This window comes from Ovis canadensis, chromosome X (assembly GCF_042477335.2).
Source record: "Ovis canadensis isolate MfBH-ARS-UI-01 breed Bighorn chromosome X, ARS-UI_OviCan_v2, whole genome shotgun sequence".
Lineage (NCBI taxonomy): Eukaryota > Metazoa > Chordata > Mammalia > Artiodactyla > Bovidae > Ovis > Ovis canadensis.
In genome coordinates, this window is record NC_091727.1 from 131,083,389 (window position 1) to 131,103,905 (window position 20,517).

A 20,517-nucleotide genomic window follows, 5' to 3' on the forward strand; every position below is an offset into this window, starting at 1 on the left:
GTAAGCTGCAGAGTTAGGGATGGGGTCCAGCGAGCTTGAGTTTGAGGGTGAACGGGCGGCAGAGGTGGGTCTGGCTATGAGGGCACAGCTTGTGTTGAGTCTGCATTACCTTTATCTGCTCCAACTTTTCAGCTGTCAGTGCCTTCTGCACAGACTGGGGTGCATCACAGGGCTCAACAAAGATAGATATCTGTAGAGAACACAAGAGGGGCTGGGTAAGCTCCAGGAAATCTGTGCATGGGATCAAGCAAGACCATGCCACTCTCCTGCCCTCTTGCCCTTAGCCCTTGACACACACCTTTTCATTATCCTCATTGAAAATCTGGCCGTTGACATTCTTCAATGCACAGGCAACGTTGGCGTTCTCAACAAAGAACTGGGCCTGCATTTTCTCATAGTGAAACTGTAGGGAGAGTGACAGCAGAAGCAGAATACGAGACCAGTGCCATTTCTCTGGGCCCGCAATCTACCCCACTTTCTCATCATCTCCATGTCCTGTCTTACTTCAACTGCAGTAAAGGGGACACTGCACTTCTTCTGAATCAAATTCATCAGCCACTTCTCATCATATTTTGTACCAAAGGGAATCTAGGAATCAGAGAACAAATGGGAAAGAGGATGGATACAATGGAATCCAACATTAAGGTAAGACCCGACTGTGTCTTGCTTTAGGACCATTTCTCAGGGTTTAAATAATTCCTTAAGACAGTATCTGTTATCACTAACTTTGGTATGAGACAAGGATTTTCTCTATACACTTTCTTTGCATTCAAATACTCTTCCTGAAACAAAACTGACTTAATATGTTTCACATGTACTTCCTTTTATAAAGTTCCACGAGATCCACACGAGGTACACCTGGCCTGTCACTCTAACATGGACCCCAGAGACTCAACCTCCTCCCACACCCAGCTCAAGCCAAACTGCGTGATCTGGTGTGAAGTGCTCCACCTCCACGGCACTAGGTTTCCTCCTTTGCTGTTAGTCAACCTCTCCCATGCTCCTCCTTGCAGTCAGTCTGTTTCCTTCATACCACTTCTCTGAACCCGCCCTTAGATAATCTAAGAAGATACCTCCTAGTAGTCACAAGACAGATTACCAACACCACTGCCCCAGAAAAGTTTCCAGCATCTCTATACAAATCCAACACGACTCTGTCATCTTCTACATATTAGGTTCATTTAGCCAGGATACTCACGATAATCTTGAACCAGCTCCCCAAGGTCTCATCCTGTCTATTTGTTTTCATTGTTCTCTCCAGAGGTTTTTGCTTTGTCTCCATGTTAACATGCATTTGGTCTTTTCTCTGAAAACTACTCCTCCAGTGATGGGATGGAATGGCATAGGGAGCACTGTGGGGAAGTGGAAAGAAAAAAAGTGGTCCATATAGGCTTGGAAAGTCTTCTCTACATTTCCCCAAATGATACCAGAGCTATAATAAAGACTGCTCAAACATTAACCTGATCCAATCATTTTTCACTCTGGCAAGTTGGAGAGAAGAATGACATATTTAACTGCAAGGTTTTGTTGTTCAGTGGTTGGTACATGTCAGCCATGGTGACTGGTCACTTACTATCTTGCTTGGATATCCATATGAGTATCACTTTCTTTTGAATCTCTGTCTTGCTGTTGCTGGGAAGTGACCGGTTCAGACCAATAGACGTATTGCCTTCAGTACATACCCCAGCTTCGTGCTCTTCTTTGTAGAGAGTTCACTTTATCAGTGTGCTCTAAAACTGACAACAACGTATCAGTGATCCCAGTATCAGAATTAGTCCTGAGTAAATATCATGACTAATGAAGAAACATCATTCTTTATAACCTAAACATACATGTATCATAGAGCTAAAAAGTGGCTGAGAGACTTCACCATGGCTCCACTTTTCAGGAAATGAGAGGTAGGAAGCAGTCACAGACAAGAAAACAGGCACCAATAAAGGGTCTGGATCTAGAGTGCAGTCTGTGATGTTAGACTCTGTTCTACTTGGTTCAGGTTAGGTGACCTGGGACAAGTGGCTTTTTATCCCCAAGTCTCACTTCTCTGCTCTGCTCTATGAGTACAATAAACCCTTCCCTGAAATCTACCCTGGTGTGATGGTTCAAGGGTCAAAGGTGATCTGCCTCCCTGAAGGAAGAATTAGAGAAATGAAAGGTAAGTCTTAGGAAAAGATCCAAGATGGAACCTGGAGAGATATCATATGGAGAATACCCTGCCCCCCAAAAGAGGGAATTAAAGGTGATACAATGAGTACACCTAACACATGGTTAATGTGAGCCCCATAGAGAAGGAACGGGAACAGGGGAGAAGTCGTATTTGAAGAGAACTTGGTTGAGAAGTTTCCAAATGTATCAAGATATCAACTTAGGATAACAATATTAATAGGAGGACTTCCTTTGTGATTCAGTGATTAAGAATCCACCTGCCAATGCAGGGGACACATTCAGTCCCTGGTCTGGGAAGATTCCACATGCCTCAAGACAACTTAGGCCCTGTGCCACAGAAACTGAACCTGCGTTTTAGAGCCTATGAGCCAAAACTACTGAAGCACATGTGCCCTAGAACCCGTGCTCTGCAACAAGAGTGCAACAAGAGAAGCCACCATAATGAGAATCCTGTGCATTGCAACTAGATAGTAGTCCCTGCTCATTGCAACTAGAGAAATCCCTCACCCAGCAGCAAGTCCCAGCACAGCCAGAAATAAATAATCTACTTTTAAAAGACCAATATTAATAAGACAAAAAATATGCTTTAAGGGAAAACATCCTTAAAAGACAAGACATTCATTTCATCATCATGTAACAAAAACTCAGAAAATTTGTGACCTAAAGATCCAAACTAAAGAAATATTATAGGCTCTTCTTTGGGCAGAAGAAATATCACCCTAGGTGGAGCCACACAGATACAGGAAAGACAGACGAATGACATTTGTGAATATGGAGGCAAATTGAAATGAGTATTGACTATATAACACAATGATAATAATTTAAATATATAGAGAATGAAAATGCATGACAATACGTGTGGAAGCAGTTTGTGGAATCAAAGTGTCTCAAAGCCCCATAACTGAGCAGCTTTAGGGAACTAATTAACTAATATTAGACTGTGAAAAAGCAAAAATGTACATTGTAATCTGAAGGGTGAACACTACAAGAATAGCAAAAGAATGTTTACTTAGATAACCATGCAAAGTAATGATTTGATAGTTAAAAAATATTGACCATATCAAAAGAAAAGAAAGGAAAAGGAACTTAGAAGAGGCAACAATGAATATACAGTACCATGATATACATAAACCAAATTATATCTATTTTTATTTTAAAAGATTCAGGCAAAACACTCCAAACAGAAAGGCAGATTTTTATCAGACTGGACAAGAAACCTTTCATCAAATACTCCTGAAAAGAGACATATGCAACATTTAATCATCAGGAAAATTAGAAAATAACAAAACTGCAAAATGTACAGCTTTTCACATTAACCTCAGAAAACTGGTATAACCATATCAGTAAAAGAAAAGGTACACTTTCAAAGGGAAATGCCTTTATGATAACAGGTTCAGTGCAAGAAGATAGTAATACAAATTCTAAATTTGTATGCCTCTGAAAGCCAGCATACAAAGCAAAAACTGACAGAAATAATGGACAAATCCACAGTCACAGTGGGAAATTTTAACACATCTCACTGAGTGACACAGAAAATGACAGACAAAATCTCAGCTAGAGGGAGAGGATTTCAAAATATGACTTAAACAAATTTATTTAATTGACGTCGAACAATGCACATGACTACTCATCAGACATTCCAGAATATATCACATCCCCAGCAATAAAGCCTCAAGAAGCTTCTAGGGGCTAATACAATTTACCCTAACTGTTAATGTAGCATCCAGTAGTAATGCTGGGGTTTCTGCCCCTCCCCCACCTCTAGTATAAATTCAGAGAATACTAGTTTATCTAATCCTACCATCCACCTAGGTGACCCTCGCCACTCCCCAAACCCTAGACCTGAGACGGTAACATGACTCATGCCTTCTCCTTAGCCAGGGAAAAATTCACGTCAGCAATGGCCATTTTTGTCGGAGGGGAGGTTTACCACGTGGAAGCGAGAAGGGTAGTGTAAGAGCCCACTTGGCCCATTTCCTCAAGAGACTGGAACAGAGTCAGTCTGGGCTCTCTCCCCCCTTTCCCCGAGGGACAGTCAACTGGTTGGGGGTCCTGTGGTTTGGGGTGGGGGAGGGAACCCAGAACCCTTCCTGCTTTGCGGGGATCTGAAGAGAAGGTCTCATGCAGACCACTCACCCATAGGGTGGCCTGAAGGCAGAGATCTGTCACCACCGTCCTCACAGGCTGCCCTGGAAGAGAATCTGCGGTCTGGGGCTGGAAGTTTGTAGAATTAAGGAAAACTGCTGAGGGAAGAGACTGCGAGCCCCAAACAACTTCCTCACAGCCACACAAACAAGATGGCGTCCCAACAGGAAGTCCTTTCCCCAAGGTCTTAGAGGAGGAGAGTCTTGGGGGCCAGAGGAGACTTAACTTCCTGTTATCGCTGCCCTCTGAGTTGGCTACCAGTGTAACATCCGAGGAACTGTTTCCAACAGTACCACCCATGTAGAGGAGGCCAGTTAGAGTCAGGAGGCTTATGGATCTTGATACTTGTAGCTACAAATACAGAGAACTCTCTGTGCCAGACTCTGCATCAGCTACGTTACACTGTGTTCCTTCATTCTGCAGACCCAGAGAACTGGGAGGGCCAGCAGTAGGAAACGCTCTGCCTTGCTACATTACATCTGTTCTTTCATGTATTCCTCACAAGGGGACTTTGATACCAGAATCATCAACTTTCCAAGGTTGCTGAGGCTTATTGAGGTGCTGCACTTGTTTAGGGTCATTCAGATGCTACTGGGAGAAACAGGCCGGAATTGAGCTCCATGGAATGGAAGATGCCTTCTTGAAGCATAGCTTTACTAAATACTTGGTGTAATATAGGGGTTTTTCTGAAGTTTATGCAAGTGAAGTGAAGGCGCTCAGTCGTGTCCGACTCTTTGCGACCGCATGAACTGTAGCCTATCAGGCTCCTCCGTCCTTGGGATTTTCCACGCAAGATTGCTGGAGTGGATTGCCATGTCCTTCTCCAGGGGATCTTCCTGACCCAGGAAACAAACCTCGGTCTCCCGCATTGCAGGCAGACGCTTTACCGTACGAGCCACCACCTGACTATTCTAAAAATAATCAGGTGGCTAGAATTAACTCTAATCCATTCCAGAGAGATCATACCAAAACAACCACACACAAACACACACACACACACACACACACACACACACACACAAAAAAAAAAAAAAAACCTTGAAAATAAAATAAAAAGGAAATACCAAACAGAACTTGGTGGGTCACTGCAATGACAGTAGAAAAAAAAAAATTAGTCTTTCCTTTAAAAAAAATGTAGTCAATGTAGGCAGATATCCCCTAGTGCAGGGGTCCCCAGCTCCTGTTGGGAACTGGGTTGCACAGCAGAGGGTGAGCCTAGGGGGAGTGAGCAAGGGAAGCTTCATCTGCTGCTCCCCACAGCTCCCCGTTGCTCACTTTACTCTCTGAAACAGTGCCTCCGTTAGAGCCAGAACTGTAGATATGAAAGTCTCAAATCAGAGGGTTTCTAAAGAAGAAAGGAAAAGCCCGGGCTCTAGTTCATGAGCTAGAATTTTCTGGAATTTTTAATATCTTCCTTCCCAGTTCTCTGTGCCCTGAAAGAGGTACAATGCCTGAGAGAGATGAAGAAAATCTACACACGAGTGTGTGAACATCTGAGGTGAGGGAAATGTAAGACACAAATGCATAGGAGTACACAGATACATTGTCAAGTCAACAGTTGAAAAAGTTGCCTTTTATTAAACAACCACATGTGAACATTTTTATAACATGGAAATATATTGGACCTTTTGGTTAATTAGTTGTTGTTTTCAAGTGTTCCTCTGAACAAATTAGCCTAATCAGAAATTCTCAAACATTGAAAATGTATACTTAGAAACTAAAATTTTTCTCAACCTTCCATCTACAGGATCACTTTATCATGACCCACACATACCCAAGGTATCCAATGTAAAACAATGAGTGCAGATTTTCCAGATGTGTTTCTCTTTTGGTAGTGCATATACCTATCTTAGTTTTCCCTGGTGGCTCAGATGGTAAAGCGTCTGCCTACAATGGGGGAGACCTGGGTTTGATCCCTGGGTTGGGAAGATCCCCTGGAGAAGGAAATGGCAACCTACTCCAGTACTCTTGCCTGGAGAAACCCATGGACGGAGGAGCCTGGTAGGCTACAGTCCAGGGGGTCGCAAAGAGTCGGACCCAACTGAGCGACTTCACGTTCACTTTCACGTTCATGCCTGTCTTAAAGGATTTGTATAGGTATGTAGTTCTAGATTGGAGAAGGCAATGGCACCCTACTCCAGTACTCTTGCTAACTATAATATTGTTTATAATTTTCAATTACAGGGACTTCTCTGATGGTCCAGTGGTTAAGATTTTGCACTCCCAATCCAGGGGCACTGGTTTGATCCCAGGTTGGGGAACTAAGATCACACATGCGACAAGGTGCAAAAACAAATAAATAAAATAAAAATTTAAGTTATGTAAGTAAATGTGTGCAAATAAAATTTTAATTTATTATGACATCTTCAGATTTTCATTTCTTCAGTTAATGGTTTGGCATATTTCCAGATGTTTACTGAAAAAGCATTTTGTTTTTTAGATGAACTGGCTTATTTGTGGTTATTTTTGTCTTTTCTTTATTGATTATCAGAAATCCTGTTTGCTCTTGCACATGAACACAAAAGCTGTAATACTGTTTGAAATGTTGTCTCCAAACTTTTCAATCTTTTGCATTTTTTTCATTTGACAGTGAAGAAATTCCTTTAATTTTCGTGGATATTTTTAAATACAAAAATAAAGGGCTTCCCAGATGGCACAAGTGGTAAAGAACCTGCCTGTTAGTGCAGGAGACACAAGAGACATGGGTTCGGCCCCCGGGTCATGAAGATCCCTTGGAGGAGGGCATGGCAACCCACTCCACTCTTCTTGCATGGAGAATCCCAATGGACAGAGAAGATTGGCAGGCTATAGTCCATAGGGTCGCAGAGAATCAGATGCGACTGAAGCAATTGAGTGTGCATGGCTGAAAAAATGAGTAATGCATAGGGTTGCATCAAGTACTAGTCCGCTGGGAATTCTAGATTCAAAGACTTGAGGGCCTCGTGACAAAATGGAAAAGAGCTTTAGCCCAAAATCTACATTGATTAATAATGGGGAAAATATTTGAATCTGTGTTTGCTTACACAAGATACTACGTAAAGTGCATCTGGCCGAATATAACTCCATAAATGATCATTTCCTTCCCTCCACGGAGGCTAATTGCCTCCGCTTCAACCTGAGCCTCACACAAATCCTTCAGGACACTTCAATCTCTGGGGCCCTATATTCAGGGACTGGATTTCACCTATGTCATCTTCAAGACCAAGACATGGGGGAGAAGGTTGTTTGAGGACTCTGTCAACATGCCATTGACACCAGGACGACCAAAACTAGATATGAGACGCAAGAAAAGCTTAGGACTCTGTTACAAAATTAATTAGAGCAATTGAGGTGAAGTTGTGAAAAGCCCATGTCTCTCCCAAACAAAAATGTCACGTATAAAGTAAGTCAAATTATTGGCAAAATATTTGGAACATATTTTAGAGCACATGTTTTATACTATATGATATAAATAAATCTGCTCAGTAAAGAGGGTCATTTAAAGTCTCTTAAAAACTTGAATGAGAACTATGATTCACAAACATATAAAGATCAAACAAATACAAAAACAATTATATACGGAAGTATATATGAATGTACGTATATTTACATATGTATATTTATATAAACATACATATATACATCAACATACATATATACATACAGAACATAGTATATACACATACTGTGAACAAAATTTGGAAGAACAGATATGCTCATGTAAATTTACTTATTTAATATTGTACACAGAGAAATATATCTGGGGAACAAAGTAAATTACCAAGAATATATTTCTTGTATGGAAAAAGATTAGTAAAACATAAAAATATACTGCATCTATTGTATACACATCCCTGCATTTCATTAGTTTTGAAAAGAAAGATATTGATTTGAAGTCAGAAAAGTAAATAATGTAAATTTTTATAATATTATAGGATATAACTAGTTGTGAATTTCATTTCAAAAAATAATTTACGTGGCTTAACTGTGTGTGTATGAATCGATTTTTTTTTCACATTACACTTGTCTCTTAATGACATGTATATCGGTTTCCTGTCAGAACAGGGAGGGAGATGCTGAAGCAAAGTTCTTGCCACTAGATTTAATGTACATGGGCTCTGACTCACCCTTACTGCTTCCTTGACCATAAAATCCTACCAGATATTTCCTGGTGATGGGCATCTTGCTCCTTTCCTCCTTCTAAGGCTTTTATTACAGATATGTTCACCAGGTGGCACAGATCTCCAGTTTTTGAATTTTATCCAGTGAGAAGTGCTATTTGGGAAAAGGAATGAAAAATGTTTTAAAAGTTGCTTTGCATTGCGAGTAGTGGGAGAGTATATAAAATAAATTCGTGCTCAAAGTGCTTTGCCTAACAATTTTCTTCTCCTCTGTGGTTTCCCAGATAGAAATCATAGTACTAATATGACTCTTAGAGAACGACTGGTTAGTATATGCCTCTGGTTTCCCAGATAGAAATCATAGTAATAATATGACTCTTATGCCTGAGGCGGGAGCAAGGAAGGCAGAAGGGGTTCCTGTACATCTCTCTACAGCTGTCCTGTTAAGGTTCACAAGGTTTTTCCCTGAGTGATAGACTGATGGGTAAGGGATTTCCACTCTGGATTTTCCAAAGGGATGAACCAGATGACAGGGTATTTCCTTCCTGTCATATTTGGCTCGTCTCCACCCTTTCCTCTTTTGCTGGCTAAAGCCTCCTTAACCTCAGATCTCAGCTTCAAGATCACTTCATGTGAGAAGTCCCAGACACACCCTACTGGTTTGATTACCACTCGGCATATAATGGGGGGCTTCCCTGGTAGGTCAGATGGTAAAGCGTCTGCCTACAATGTGAGAGACCTGGGTTCGATCCCTGGGTTGGGAACATCCCCTGGAGAAGGAAATGGCAACCCACTCCAGTATTCATGCCTGGAAAATCCCATGGACCAAGGAGCCTGGTGGGCTACAGTCCACGGGGTCGCAAAGAGTTGGACACGACTGAGCGAATTCACTTCACTTCACTTCGCTTCAGGCATATAATGACTCCACCACATTTGCCATCTCCAGACACACTTTGCATGTGAAAGGGGACCGAAGGCTGCGAGCTCACCAGTTTTCAGAGGCTGTAGCATCACATAGTGGACTTCAGATGCTGAAGTTTTCAAATATCTTGTCTGAAGAGTCACCTAAAGTTCACTGTTCCACTTTGAAGGGGGATGCTGGGAACACTTCAGCAAAGGAACTGCAGCATTGGTCCTCAGACAAAAAGCAGACTCTGTATTTCTGAGAACCTGTGGCAGCTGGGGATTGTTGCTCCTTCTGAAAAAGAGCCATGGAAAAGAGTAATGTATTGACAGTCTGTCATTTTTAGTGGATTGGTTTTGCATGGCAAAAACCAAATGAATCTTCCAGAGGTAGAATTGCAAGTCTTAAAATTTTTGAATAATTTGTTTTGTGGAATACTCTTAATTATATTTCAAAATATTTAAATGAGCTTTGAAAATAATAAAGAAAAAAACTAAGGAAGGAAGAAAAATGTTCCATTAACCTCTGATGAGATATCACTATTTTTATATTCTCATTAATTATGTACATAAAATGACACTGGCTTAGCTTTAATCTACATATAGCATTTAATCCTTTTGACATAACCACAAACTCCACATTGTGATTCATTCCTTATAGGTGACAAAACTGAGCCTCAGCCAGACCTGACTGAGACTAAAGCCTCTGGGTGACCTTTACTGCCTTGTGATTTCAATAAATCCTGACAAGGACCATATGAAGGAGAGAGTGGTCACTCCCTGGATGGGGAACCTGAGGTTTGGGACCTACTTTAATGGCCTGCACTGCCGCACGTCATGCTCCTACTCACTGGCTGGTTCCAGACTGGGACCCTCGTCTTCTGAACCTAAACTTTATTCTTCCTACCAATTCACTCAGCCTTGCCTCAATTATAGATACAAGTATATGTTGGAAATATTGTGAATTGGTTGCACACCATTGCAAGAAAGCCCATATTGCAACAAAGTGAATAACATAAACTTTTTGGCTCTCCATGTCTTATAAAAATTATGTTTATACTGTACTGTAGACTATTAAGTGTACAAGAACGTTGTCTAAAAAGCAAAGTACATATCTTCATTAAAAATACTTGATTGCTGAAACTTGCTAACAAATATCTGAAAGTTTAGAGAGCCCTAAGCTTTTGGCTGGTGGGGGGGTCAGGCATGTGTTTTGATGGCTGCTGACTGATTAGGGTGGTGGCTGTTGAAGGTTGGGGTGGCCATGGTAATTTCTTTAAATGAAACAACAGTAACGTTTGCTGTATCAATTGACTCTTCTTTTTCAGAAACAATTATTAGCATGCAGTGTTGTTTGTTAGCTTTTTACCCACTGAAGAATTTCGTTCAAAATTGGAGTCTATCCTCTCAAAACCTGCCACTGTTTTATCTAATATTCTGAATTATGTAATATTCTAAATCCTTCGTTGTCATTTCAAAAATCTTCACAGCATCTCCATCAAGGGTAGATTCCTTTCAAGAAACCACTTTCTTCACTCCCATAAGAAACGGCTCCTCGGGGTTAAAGTTGTATCATGAGATTGCAAAAATGCATTCAGATGTTCAGGTCCCTTTTCTGTTTCTAGTTCTCTTGCTATTTCCTGAAACCATAAAACTCCCAGGTGAGAATATAAGAAAAAGCTCCTTGGCATTGGTCGTGGCAATGATTTTTAGATATATCACAAATGCACAAGTAACAAAAGCAAAAATCAACAAGTGGGACCACAAAACAAAACATCTTGCACAACAAAAGAAACAGTCAACAAAATAAAAAGGTAACCTATGGAATTGGAGAAAATCTTTGTAAACTGTGTGTATAACATGCAATTTATTTTCAAAATATGTAAGGAAATCATACAACGCAATATAGAAAACTCTGAGTAAAATTTGGCAAATGACCTAAAGAGATATTTTCCCAAAGATTGTATATAAATGGTCAACATGTATATGAAAAGGTGCTCAATATCATCACAATTGCATAAAGAAGAATAAAATACCTAGAAACAGATTTAACAAATGAGGCGAAACACCTCTATAGTGCAAACAGTAAGACACTGGTGAAAGAAAATGAAAGAGGCACAAATAAATGGAAAGATATTCCATCTGATGGATTGAAGATCTTAATGTTGTTAGAATGACCATAATACCAAAGTAATCTACAGATTCAAACAGTCTTGAACAATCTTGATGTTCACTGGAGTCATCAGAGATTCCTGAAAGAGAAACTAGGCCTGGGACAGTGGGCAAGACTTAAGGAGGGGTGGATGGAAGGGAGGAGATGGGGAGTTGACTGACTGGAGTGAAGAGCGGGGGCTCCCAGGTGAGCAGATAAGGCCGAGAGGTAACTGATGGGACACTCCTGGGGACTGAGGCTATCTGGGTGTAGGACTGATTGGGGAAGGACCATATTTGCTTCCATGGACACTACACAGCCCCTTCATACACTGAAATGGCACAACGATGGTGAGGAGTAAAGTGCCCCACATGTCTGTCACTGGTCCACAGAGCAGAGACGGACCAGGTCCACTGAGAGTAGGGAAACTGTGCTGATACTCAGTTCCCTGAACCTCCTTTAAAGTAGGAAGCAGACATAAAGGGGAAGAATTCAGGCATGAAGGGGAAGAGATGCCCCATGCCATCTGGAAAATATACACCCGCTTTAATTTCTCTCTGACCCCAGATCCCAGGGACTCCATCTGCCAGTGAGGTCCTACCTGCCTCCTGGAGTCACATTCTTAGCCAGAACATTCCGTCCACCTGCTAGCTCTCCCCACACTCTGGTTTGCTCCATCTCTGCATCGTCACTAACATCACTCAGGCTTTTCTCCTCCTTTGTTGTCTCAACTCCTTTCATCAGCTCAGTGAGGTGCATCACAGCACAGCACTGCTGTGACAGTTCAGTTCAGTTCAGTTCAGTTCAGTTCAGTTCCATCGTTCAGTCGTGTCCAACTCTTTGTGACCCCATGAACCGCAGCACACCAGGCCTCCCTGTCCACCACCAACTCCTGGAGTCTACCCAAACTCATGTCCATTGAGTTGGTGATGCCATCCAACCATGTCATCCTCTGTCGTCCCCTTCTCCTACTGCCCTCAATCTTTCCCAGCATCAGGGTCTTTTCCAATGAGTCAGCTCTTCATATGAGGTGGCCAAAGTATTGGAGCTTCAGCTTCAGCATCAGTCCCTCCAATGAACATCCAAGACTGATCTCCTTTAGGATGGACTGGTTGGATCTCCTTGCAGTCCAAGGGACTCTCAAGAGTCTTCTCCAACACTGCAGTTTGAAAGCATGAATTCTTCGGCGCTCAGCTTTCTTTATAGTCCAACTCTCACATCCATACATGACCACTGGAAAAACCATAGCCTTGACTAAATGGACCTTTGTTGGCAAAATAATGTCTCTGCTTTTGAATATGCTATCTAGGTTGGTCATAAGTTTCCTTCCAAGGAGTAAGTGTCTTTTAATTTCATGACTGCAATCACCATCTGCAGTGTTTTTGGAGCCCAGAAAAATAAAGTCAGCCACTGTTTCCCCATCTATTTGCCTTGAAGTGATGAGACCAGATGCCATAATCTTTGTTTTCTGAATGTTGAGCTTTAAGCCAACTTTTTCACTCTCCTCTTTCACTTTCATCAAGAGGCTCTTTAGTTCTTCACTTTCTGCCAAAAGGGTGATGTCATCTGCATATCTGAGGTTATTGATATTTTCCCCAGCAATCTTGATTCCAGCTTGCGCTTCCTCCAGCCCAGTGTTTCTTATGATGTACTCTGCATATCGGTTAAATAAGCAGGGTGACAATATACAGCCTTGACATACTCCTTTTCCTATTTGGAACCAGTCTGTTGTTCCAGTTCTAACTGTTGCTTCCTGACCTGCATATAGGTTTCTCAAGAGGCAGGTCAGGTGGTCTGGCATTCCCATCTCTCTCAGAATTTTCCAGTTTATTGTGATCCACACAGTCAAAGGCTTTGGTATAGTCAATAAAGCAGAAATAGATGTTTTTCTGGAACTCTCTTGCTTTTTTGATAACCCAGCTGATGTTGGCAATTTGATCTCTGGTTCTTCTGCCTTTTCTAAAACCAGCTTGAACATCTGGAATTTCATGGTTCACGTATTGCTGAAGCCTGGCTCAGAGAATTTTAAGCATCACTTTACTAGCGTGTGAGATGAGTGCAACTGTGTGGTAGTTTGAGCATTCTTTGGCATTGCCTTTCTTTGGGATTGGAATAAAAAGTAACTTAGATTACAATAATATGAACTGAGTGACTTATCACACCTCCACCCCACCTCACCCCCACCTTCTGAAAACACATATACACAAAACACACATTACCAGAAGAGAAACACTTCAGTAAAATGTTCACCAATCCTTTTACATTGGATGTCTTGGATATCTGTGAGTCATAGTGAAGGGATCATGTAGGTGTAAGGTACAGAATCATGTGAGTTTCTAAGAATATATTTTTAATGTTTCAAATTTTATGACTAGGCTAATTTGTCAAGAGGAACACTTGAAAATAACTAATAACTAATTGACAGAAAAGTTCATATATTTTCATGTTATAAAAATATTCATATGATCACAAAAAGTCAAAATTTTCATCTTTTCAGTTGACAGTGTATCTGTGTATTTGTATGCATTTCTGCCTTACACTTCCCTCACCTCAGATGTTCACACCCTCTTGTGAGGGTTTCTTCACCTCTCTCGGCCTTGGAAATCCTCTTTCAGGGCATAGAGATCTGGGGGGGAGGGGTGGAAATGCTGGAAAATTCCAGAAGATATTACAATTTCCAGAAAGTTCTGGTTCATGAACTGGAGCCCAGGCTTCTCCCTCCTTCTCTCTTTAGAAACCCGTCTGATTTGGAGCTTTCAGAGCTTACAGTTCTGGCTCTAAGGGAGGGCGGGATGGTTCAGACAGTAAACCTAATGGTGGGGAGGTGCAGATGAATCTTTTCTTGCTTGCTTGCCAGTCCTCTGCTCACCTCCTACTGTGAGGTCCTGTTCTTTAGCAGGCCTGGGACTGGTATCTTTCCGTGGCCCAGGGGTTGGGGACGACCGCATTAGAGGATGTCTGCCTACATTGATTATATATTTTTAAAGAAAGGATATGGTTTAGTTTTTTTCCCCCTACTGTCATTACAGTGACCCATCAAACTCTGTTTTGTATTTTCTTTATACTTTCAAGGTTTTTTGTTTGTTTGTTGTTATTGTTGCTTTCATATGATTCTCTGGAATGTGTTAGATTTAATTTTAGCCATTTGATTATTCTTAGAATGGTCAGGTACTTTGCATAAACTTCAGAGAACCCCCTATATTGCACCAAGTATTTAGTAAAGCTATGCTTCAACAAGTCATCTTCCATTCCGTGGAGTTCAGTTTCAGCCTGTTTCTCCCAGTAGCATCTGAATGACCCTAGACAAGTGTAGTACCTCAGTAAGCCTCAGCAACCTGGGAAAGTCAATGATCCTGGTATCAGAGTCTCCTTGTGAGGAAAACATGAAAGAGCAGATGTAATGTAGCAAGGACAGAGCGTTTCCTACTGCTGGCCCTCCCAGTTCTCTGGGTGTGCAGAATGAAGGAACACAATGTAATGTATGCCAGAATCTGGCATAGGGAGTTCTCTGTGTTTGTAGCCACAAGTATCAAGATCCCCTAAGCCTCCTGATTCTAGTTGGCCTCCTCTGACTGGGTGGTACTGTTGGAAAGAGTTCCCTGGATGTTAGGCTGGTAGCAAACTCAGAGGGCAGTAATTACAGGAAGTTAAGTCTCCTCTGACTCCCAGGGCTCTCCTCCTTTATGCCCTTGGGGAAGGGACTTCCTGTAAGGACTCCATCTTTCATGACCCTGAGAATTTGGAGCCTGCTGTTTCCTTGCTTGCCAGCGTTCCTTGATATTCTCCAAACCTCTGGCTCCAGACCCACACAGTCCCTTCTAGAGCAGCCTGTGAGGACAGTGCTGACAGATCTCTGCTTTCAGGCCATCCTATGGGTGAGTTGGTCTGCATGAGACCTTCTCTTCAGATCCTCACAAAGCAGGAAGAGTTCTGGGTTCCCTACCCTGTTCCAACCCACAGGACCCCAACCAGCTGACCCTCCTATAGAGAAAGCAGGGAGAGGGCCAAGGCTAATTAATTTCCACTCCGAGGAAATGGGCCAGGTGGGCTCTGACACCCATCTTCATTCTACATGGAAAATATCCCAACGTATGGATATTTTTTCCCTATTTAAGGAAAAAGCCTGAGTCATGTAGCTTAGGGCTTGGAGATGGGGGGTGGTAACCTAGGTGAGGGGTGGGGTTCGTAGAAACTACCATTCTTTGGATTAATAATAGAGGTTGAAGAGTAAGAAAATCCACCATTACTACTTCCATTAGAAGAATAGAATCTTCTAATAGAATCTTCTATTAACTAGCCAGGGTAAATTATATTAGTCCATAGACACTTCTTGAAGCTTGATTTATTTTCCAGCATATGATTGATTCTGCAATATTCCATCAGAGTTCCTATGTATGTGGGTGGGTCTATGTCAGTTAAATTCATTTGTTAATGTATTTGTCATATTTAAAAATCTTCACCCTCTAGCTTAATTTTGTGGGGTTTTTTTTGCCTTAATTTTCCACTTCATTTGTCACTAGGTGAGCTGTGTTAAAGTTTCCCACTGTGACTTTTGTTTTGTCCATTCTCTATTTCTGTCAGTACTAGTTTTCAATATTTTGGCTTTGATTTAAGGCATGCATTTAGAATTTTGTGTTAATATCTTCTTATAGCATTGCCTCTGTTAGCATAAGAAAATTTCTCTTTCTCTTGTAATGTTTTCTTTTTCTTAAAGTCTACATTTTCTTTTGGTATAATATGGTTATACCAGCTTTCTGTAGGTTCATGTGGAGAAGGTATATAGTTTTCCATTTTTTATTTTCAAATTTTCTAGATGATTAAATTTTGCATGTGTCTTTTTTCAAGAGTATTTGATGGAAGGTTTCTTCTCTCATCTGATAACAGTTTTTTGTTTGTTGGGTTTTTTTTTAGTAATATTTAGTCTGAATCTTTTAATGTAAAAAAAGATGTAATTTGATTTTCATATGTCATATTAATGTATATATACATATGTATTTTCCTCTTCTAAATTCCTTTGAAATGATTAATATTTTAACTATGAAAATTGTTACCACATGTGGCTAGATTGTTAAACATTCTTTTGCAATTCTTGCAGTAATTACCCTTCAGATTACAATGGATATTTTTGCCATTTCATAGTCTGATATTAGCTAATTAGTTATTTAAAACTACTGGGAGAATTATGGTACCTTGAGACACTTTGATTCTGTATACTCCCTCCAAACATATTGTCACGTGTTTTCATTCTCCCTATATTTAAATTCCCAGAAGAAATTAGTATCATTGTGTTATATAGTCAGTAGTCACTTAAAGTTGCTCACACATTCACAAATGGCATTAGGCTTTCTTTCCTGTATCTATGTGACTCCACCTGGGAAGTTATTTCTTCTGCCTGAAGAATAACATATAAATTTTCTTTAGTTTGAATCTTTTGACCACAAATTTTCGGAGTTTTTGTTGCATGATGATGAAATGACCATAATTTCTTTTAAAAATATTTTTCCTTAAAAATACTTTTAATCCAATTAATATTATCTTTTGTTGATATCTTGCTACTTTTGGAAACTTTTCAACCAAGTTCTCATCAGCTTCCATTTCTCCACTGTCTTCCTCTCCTCCTCTCTGGCACTCACATTAACTGTGTGTTAGGTATACTCCTAGCATCACCTGTAATTCTCTACACCTCTCTTTTGATATTCTCCATGTTATATCTCTCCAGACTCCATTCTGGATCTTTTCATCAGACTTATCATTCATTTCTCTAATTCTTCCTTCAGGGAAGCGGATCACCTCTGACCTTTGAATCATCACACCATGGTAGATTTAAGGGTATGTTTTAATGTCCTCCTAGAGCAGAGCAGAGAACTGAGACTTGGGGATGAAATGCCACTTTTCCCAGGTCACTTAGCCTGAACCAAGTAGAGCAAAGTCTAACATTTCAGACTACACTCTAGATCCAGACCCTTTCCTCAGTGCCTGTTTTCTTCTTCTGTGACTGCTCCCTACCTCTCATTTCCTGAAAAGTAGAGCCAGAGTGAAGTCTTCCAGATTTTTTTTTTTAAGCATGAGATGCATTTCTGTTTATCACAAAGTCAGTGATAATTTTTCTTTAGCCATGATGTTTACTGAGGACTTCTGGTACTGGGACCACTGATATGTTGTTGTCAATTTTAGAGCACACCGATGAAGTGAACCCTTTACAAAGAAGAGTACCAAGCTGGGGTGTTTACCGAAGGCAATACACCTATTGGTCTGAACAGGTCATTTCTCAGCAGCAGCAAGATAGAGATTCAGAAGAAAGTGATGCTTGTATGGACATCCAAGCAAGATAGTAAGTGACCAGTCACCAAGGCTGACATGTACCAACCAGTGAACAACAAAACCTTGTAGTTAAATCTGCCAGTTTTCTATCCAACCTGGAAGATTGAGGAATGATGGGATGAGATTAATGCTTGAACAATCATCATTGTAGCTCTGGTATCATGTGAGAAAATGTAGAGAAGACTTTCCAAGCCTATATGAACCACTTTCTTCTCTCCACTTCCCCACAGTGCTTCCTGTGAACTTCCATCCCATCATCGGAGAAGTAGTTTTCAGAAACAAGATCAAATGCATATTTACATGGAGACAAAACAAAAGCCTCCAGAAAAAAGAATGGGGAGAAACAGACAGGATGAGACCTTGGGGAGCTGGTTCAAGATCATAGTGAGTATCTTGGCTAAATGGACCTAATATGTAGAAGATGATAGAGAGAGTCATGTTGGATTTGTGTAGAGATGCTGGGAACTTTTCTGGGGCAGTGGTGTTGGTAATCAGTCTTGTTCTTACTAGGAGCTATCTTCCTAGATCATCTAAGGGTGAGTTCAGAGAAGTAATAGAAAGGAAACTGATTGCCTGCAAGGAGAAGCATGGGAGAGGTTGACTAAAAGCAAAGGAGGGAACCTACTGCCAGGGAGATGGAGCACTTCACACCAGATCACGTATTTGGCTCAAGCTGAGTATGGGAAGGGGTTGAATCTCTGGGGTCCGTGTCAGAGTGACAGGCCAAGTCTACCTCCTATGGATCTCTCGGAAATTTATAAAAGGAAGTACATGTGAAACATATTAAGTCGACTTATTCAGGAAGTGTTTGACTGAAAAGAAAGTTATATAGAAAATCCATGTCTGGTAAAAAAAAAAAAAGTTAAGATAACAGATATTGTCCTATTTTAAAAAATGATTTAAAGCCTGAAAAAAAGGTCCTAAATCAAGACACAGTTGGGTCTTATGTTAACTGTAAATTGCTTTGTATCCATTCTCTTTCCCATTTGTTTTTTGGCTACTAGATTCCCTTTGGTATAAAATATGATGAGAAGTGGCTGCTGAATTTGATTCAGAAGCAAAGCAGTGTCCCCTTCACTGCATTCGAAGTAAGACAGGACATGGAGATGATGAGACGAAATGGGGTAGATTGCAGGCCCAGAAGGGAAATGGCACTGGTCTCATATTCTGCTTCTGCTGTCACTCTCCCTACAGTTTCACTATGAGAAAATGCAGGCCCAGTTCTTTGTAGAGAACGCCAACATTGCCTGTGCGTTGAAGAATGTCAATGGCAAGATTTTCAATGAGGTTAATGAAAAGGTGTGTGTCAAGGGTGTGATCAGGCCTGACTAGGGACAAGAGGGCAGGGGAGGGTCATGGTCTTGCTTGATCCCATGCACAGATTTCCTGGAGCTTACCCAGCCCCTCTTGTGTTCTCTACAGATATTTATCTTGGTTGAGCCCTGTGAGTCACCCCAGTCTGTGCAGAAGGCGCTGACGTCTGAAAAGGTGGAGCAGATAAAGGTAATGCAGACTCAGCATAAACTGTGCACTCACAGCCAGACCCACTGCTCCCCCCACTCACCCTCAGACTCAGAGCCACTGAACCCCATCCCTAACTCTGCAGCTGACCATGAGCAAACCATAGGATGCCTGCCAGCAATCTCTTGACATCCAGAGACTCCGTTTTGGCCCTGGTATGGCTACAGCAGTAATTGTAGGGCAGGTGAGGGTAGAGGGTCTGTCTGGGTAGAGCACTCAGAGATGGTATCATGGGGAGGGGTTGGTGCTGGGGGTGTTCCAGCTGGGACCCTCTCAGCCTCTGTATCCCTCGTCCTGGCTTCCTGGAGATTTGATGACCTGTGATATTGGAATGACACAAAACTGTAGAAATGGCATGGCTGCTTCCCTACACATCCATCCAGGGATCAGGCCCATGGTGAGGACCAAGGCCCAATGTTGGGACTAATGGTGAGGGAGGGAGAGATTAGGTAGAACAGGCAAATATGTCTCAGGTATTCCCTTCGGGGCCTTCACTCTCTTTCCTCATCATAGTTTTCATTCTTGGACCTGAGCAACAAGAAACCCTACCTGCTGGATGGCTTGTCCACCATTATGGGAAATGCTTCCAATACCCAGAACTTGAACATCTCCAACACTGAGGTGAGTTGGGGCACCCAGATCCTCCCTTGAAAGTAAGGTAGGAGGCCTCATGGGGTGGTAACAGATGAGGGGAGGTGGATTTGTAGGGAAAGGAACGGTGTGGATGCAGAGATATCTGGTAGATGTGGGGTTTACCCATAATTCCAGGTGAAGGCTGAAGGGCAGATGGACAAGGGTCAACAGCTGGAACCAGAAGGGATGTGTGCAGACAGAAATGCCATGTGCACCAACTTCCCTGATAAGTCAACCAACATAAGGTCACCCTCTGCCTTGTCTCTGCATCCCTATATCTCTCTCATCTCTCCCCTCCTCCCCCCACTCTCCCTCTTCCTACCTCTTGAGCCCCACCTTGCTCACCTCCTTGACATAACACCTGGTCATCCCTGAGCTTTGTCCTGACTTGACAGAGTGCTGGACAGCCTGTGATGTAGCAAAGCACTGGGCTCTCCCCCCACTCCCTCTTCTCTCCATAGCCTTCAGGGAGCCCGTGAGGAAGGAAGGGAGGGGAGGCAGGCCTGGCAGACTGAATTTGAAGTGTTGGTCCTTGTGGCACTGGAAAAGGGAGTCAGGACAGTCTGGCTGGGAGCCACC

The 20,517-nt window shown here is 41.7% G+C and overlaps 2 protein-coding genes across 2 annotated transcripts in view; one reads left to right on the forward strand and one right to left on the reverse strand.

The window, feature by feature from the left end:
* Positions 1-12,222, reverse strand: part of LOC138930861 (nuclear RNA export factor 3-like) — a 33,435-nt gene extending 21,213 nt beyond the window's left edge. The window contains 6 exon segments of the mRNA XM_070291252.1: positions 111-190; positions 299-403; positions 505-588; positions 1,199-1,352; positions 1,574-1,777; positions 12,065-12,222. Coding sequence (XP_070147353.1) covers positions 111-190; positions 299-403; positions 505-588; positions 1,199-1,352; positions 1,574-1,777; positions 12,065-12,222 — 785 coding nt within the window.
* A 3,275-nt stretch (positions 12,223-15,497) lies between these two features.
* LOC138930862 (nuclear RNA export factor 3-like) overlaps positions 15,498-20,517 on the forward strand; it is a 57,010-nt gene continuing 51,990 nt past the window's right edge. Inside the window, 9 exon segments of the mRNA XM_070291253.1 lie at positions 15,498-15,552; positions 17,638-17,794; positions 18,015-18,168; positions 18,789-18,872; positions 18,979-19,083; positions 19,207-19,287; positions 19,583-19,702; positions 19,819-19,926; positions 20,074-20,180. Coding sequence (XP_070147354.1) covers positions 15,498-15,552; positions 17,638-17,794; positions 18,015-18,168; positions 18,789-18,872; positions 18,979-19,083; positions 19,207-19,287; positions 19,583-19,702; positions 19,819-19,926; positions 20,074-20,180 — 971 coding nt within the window.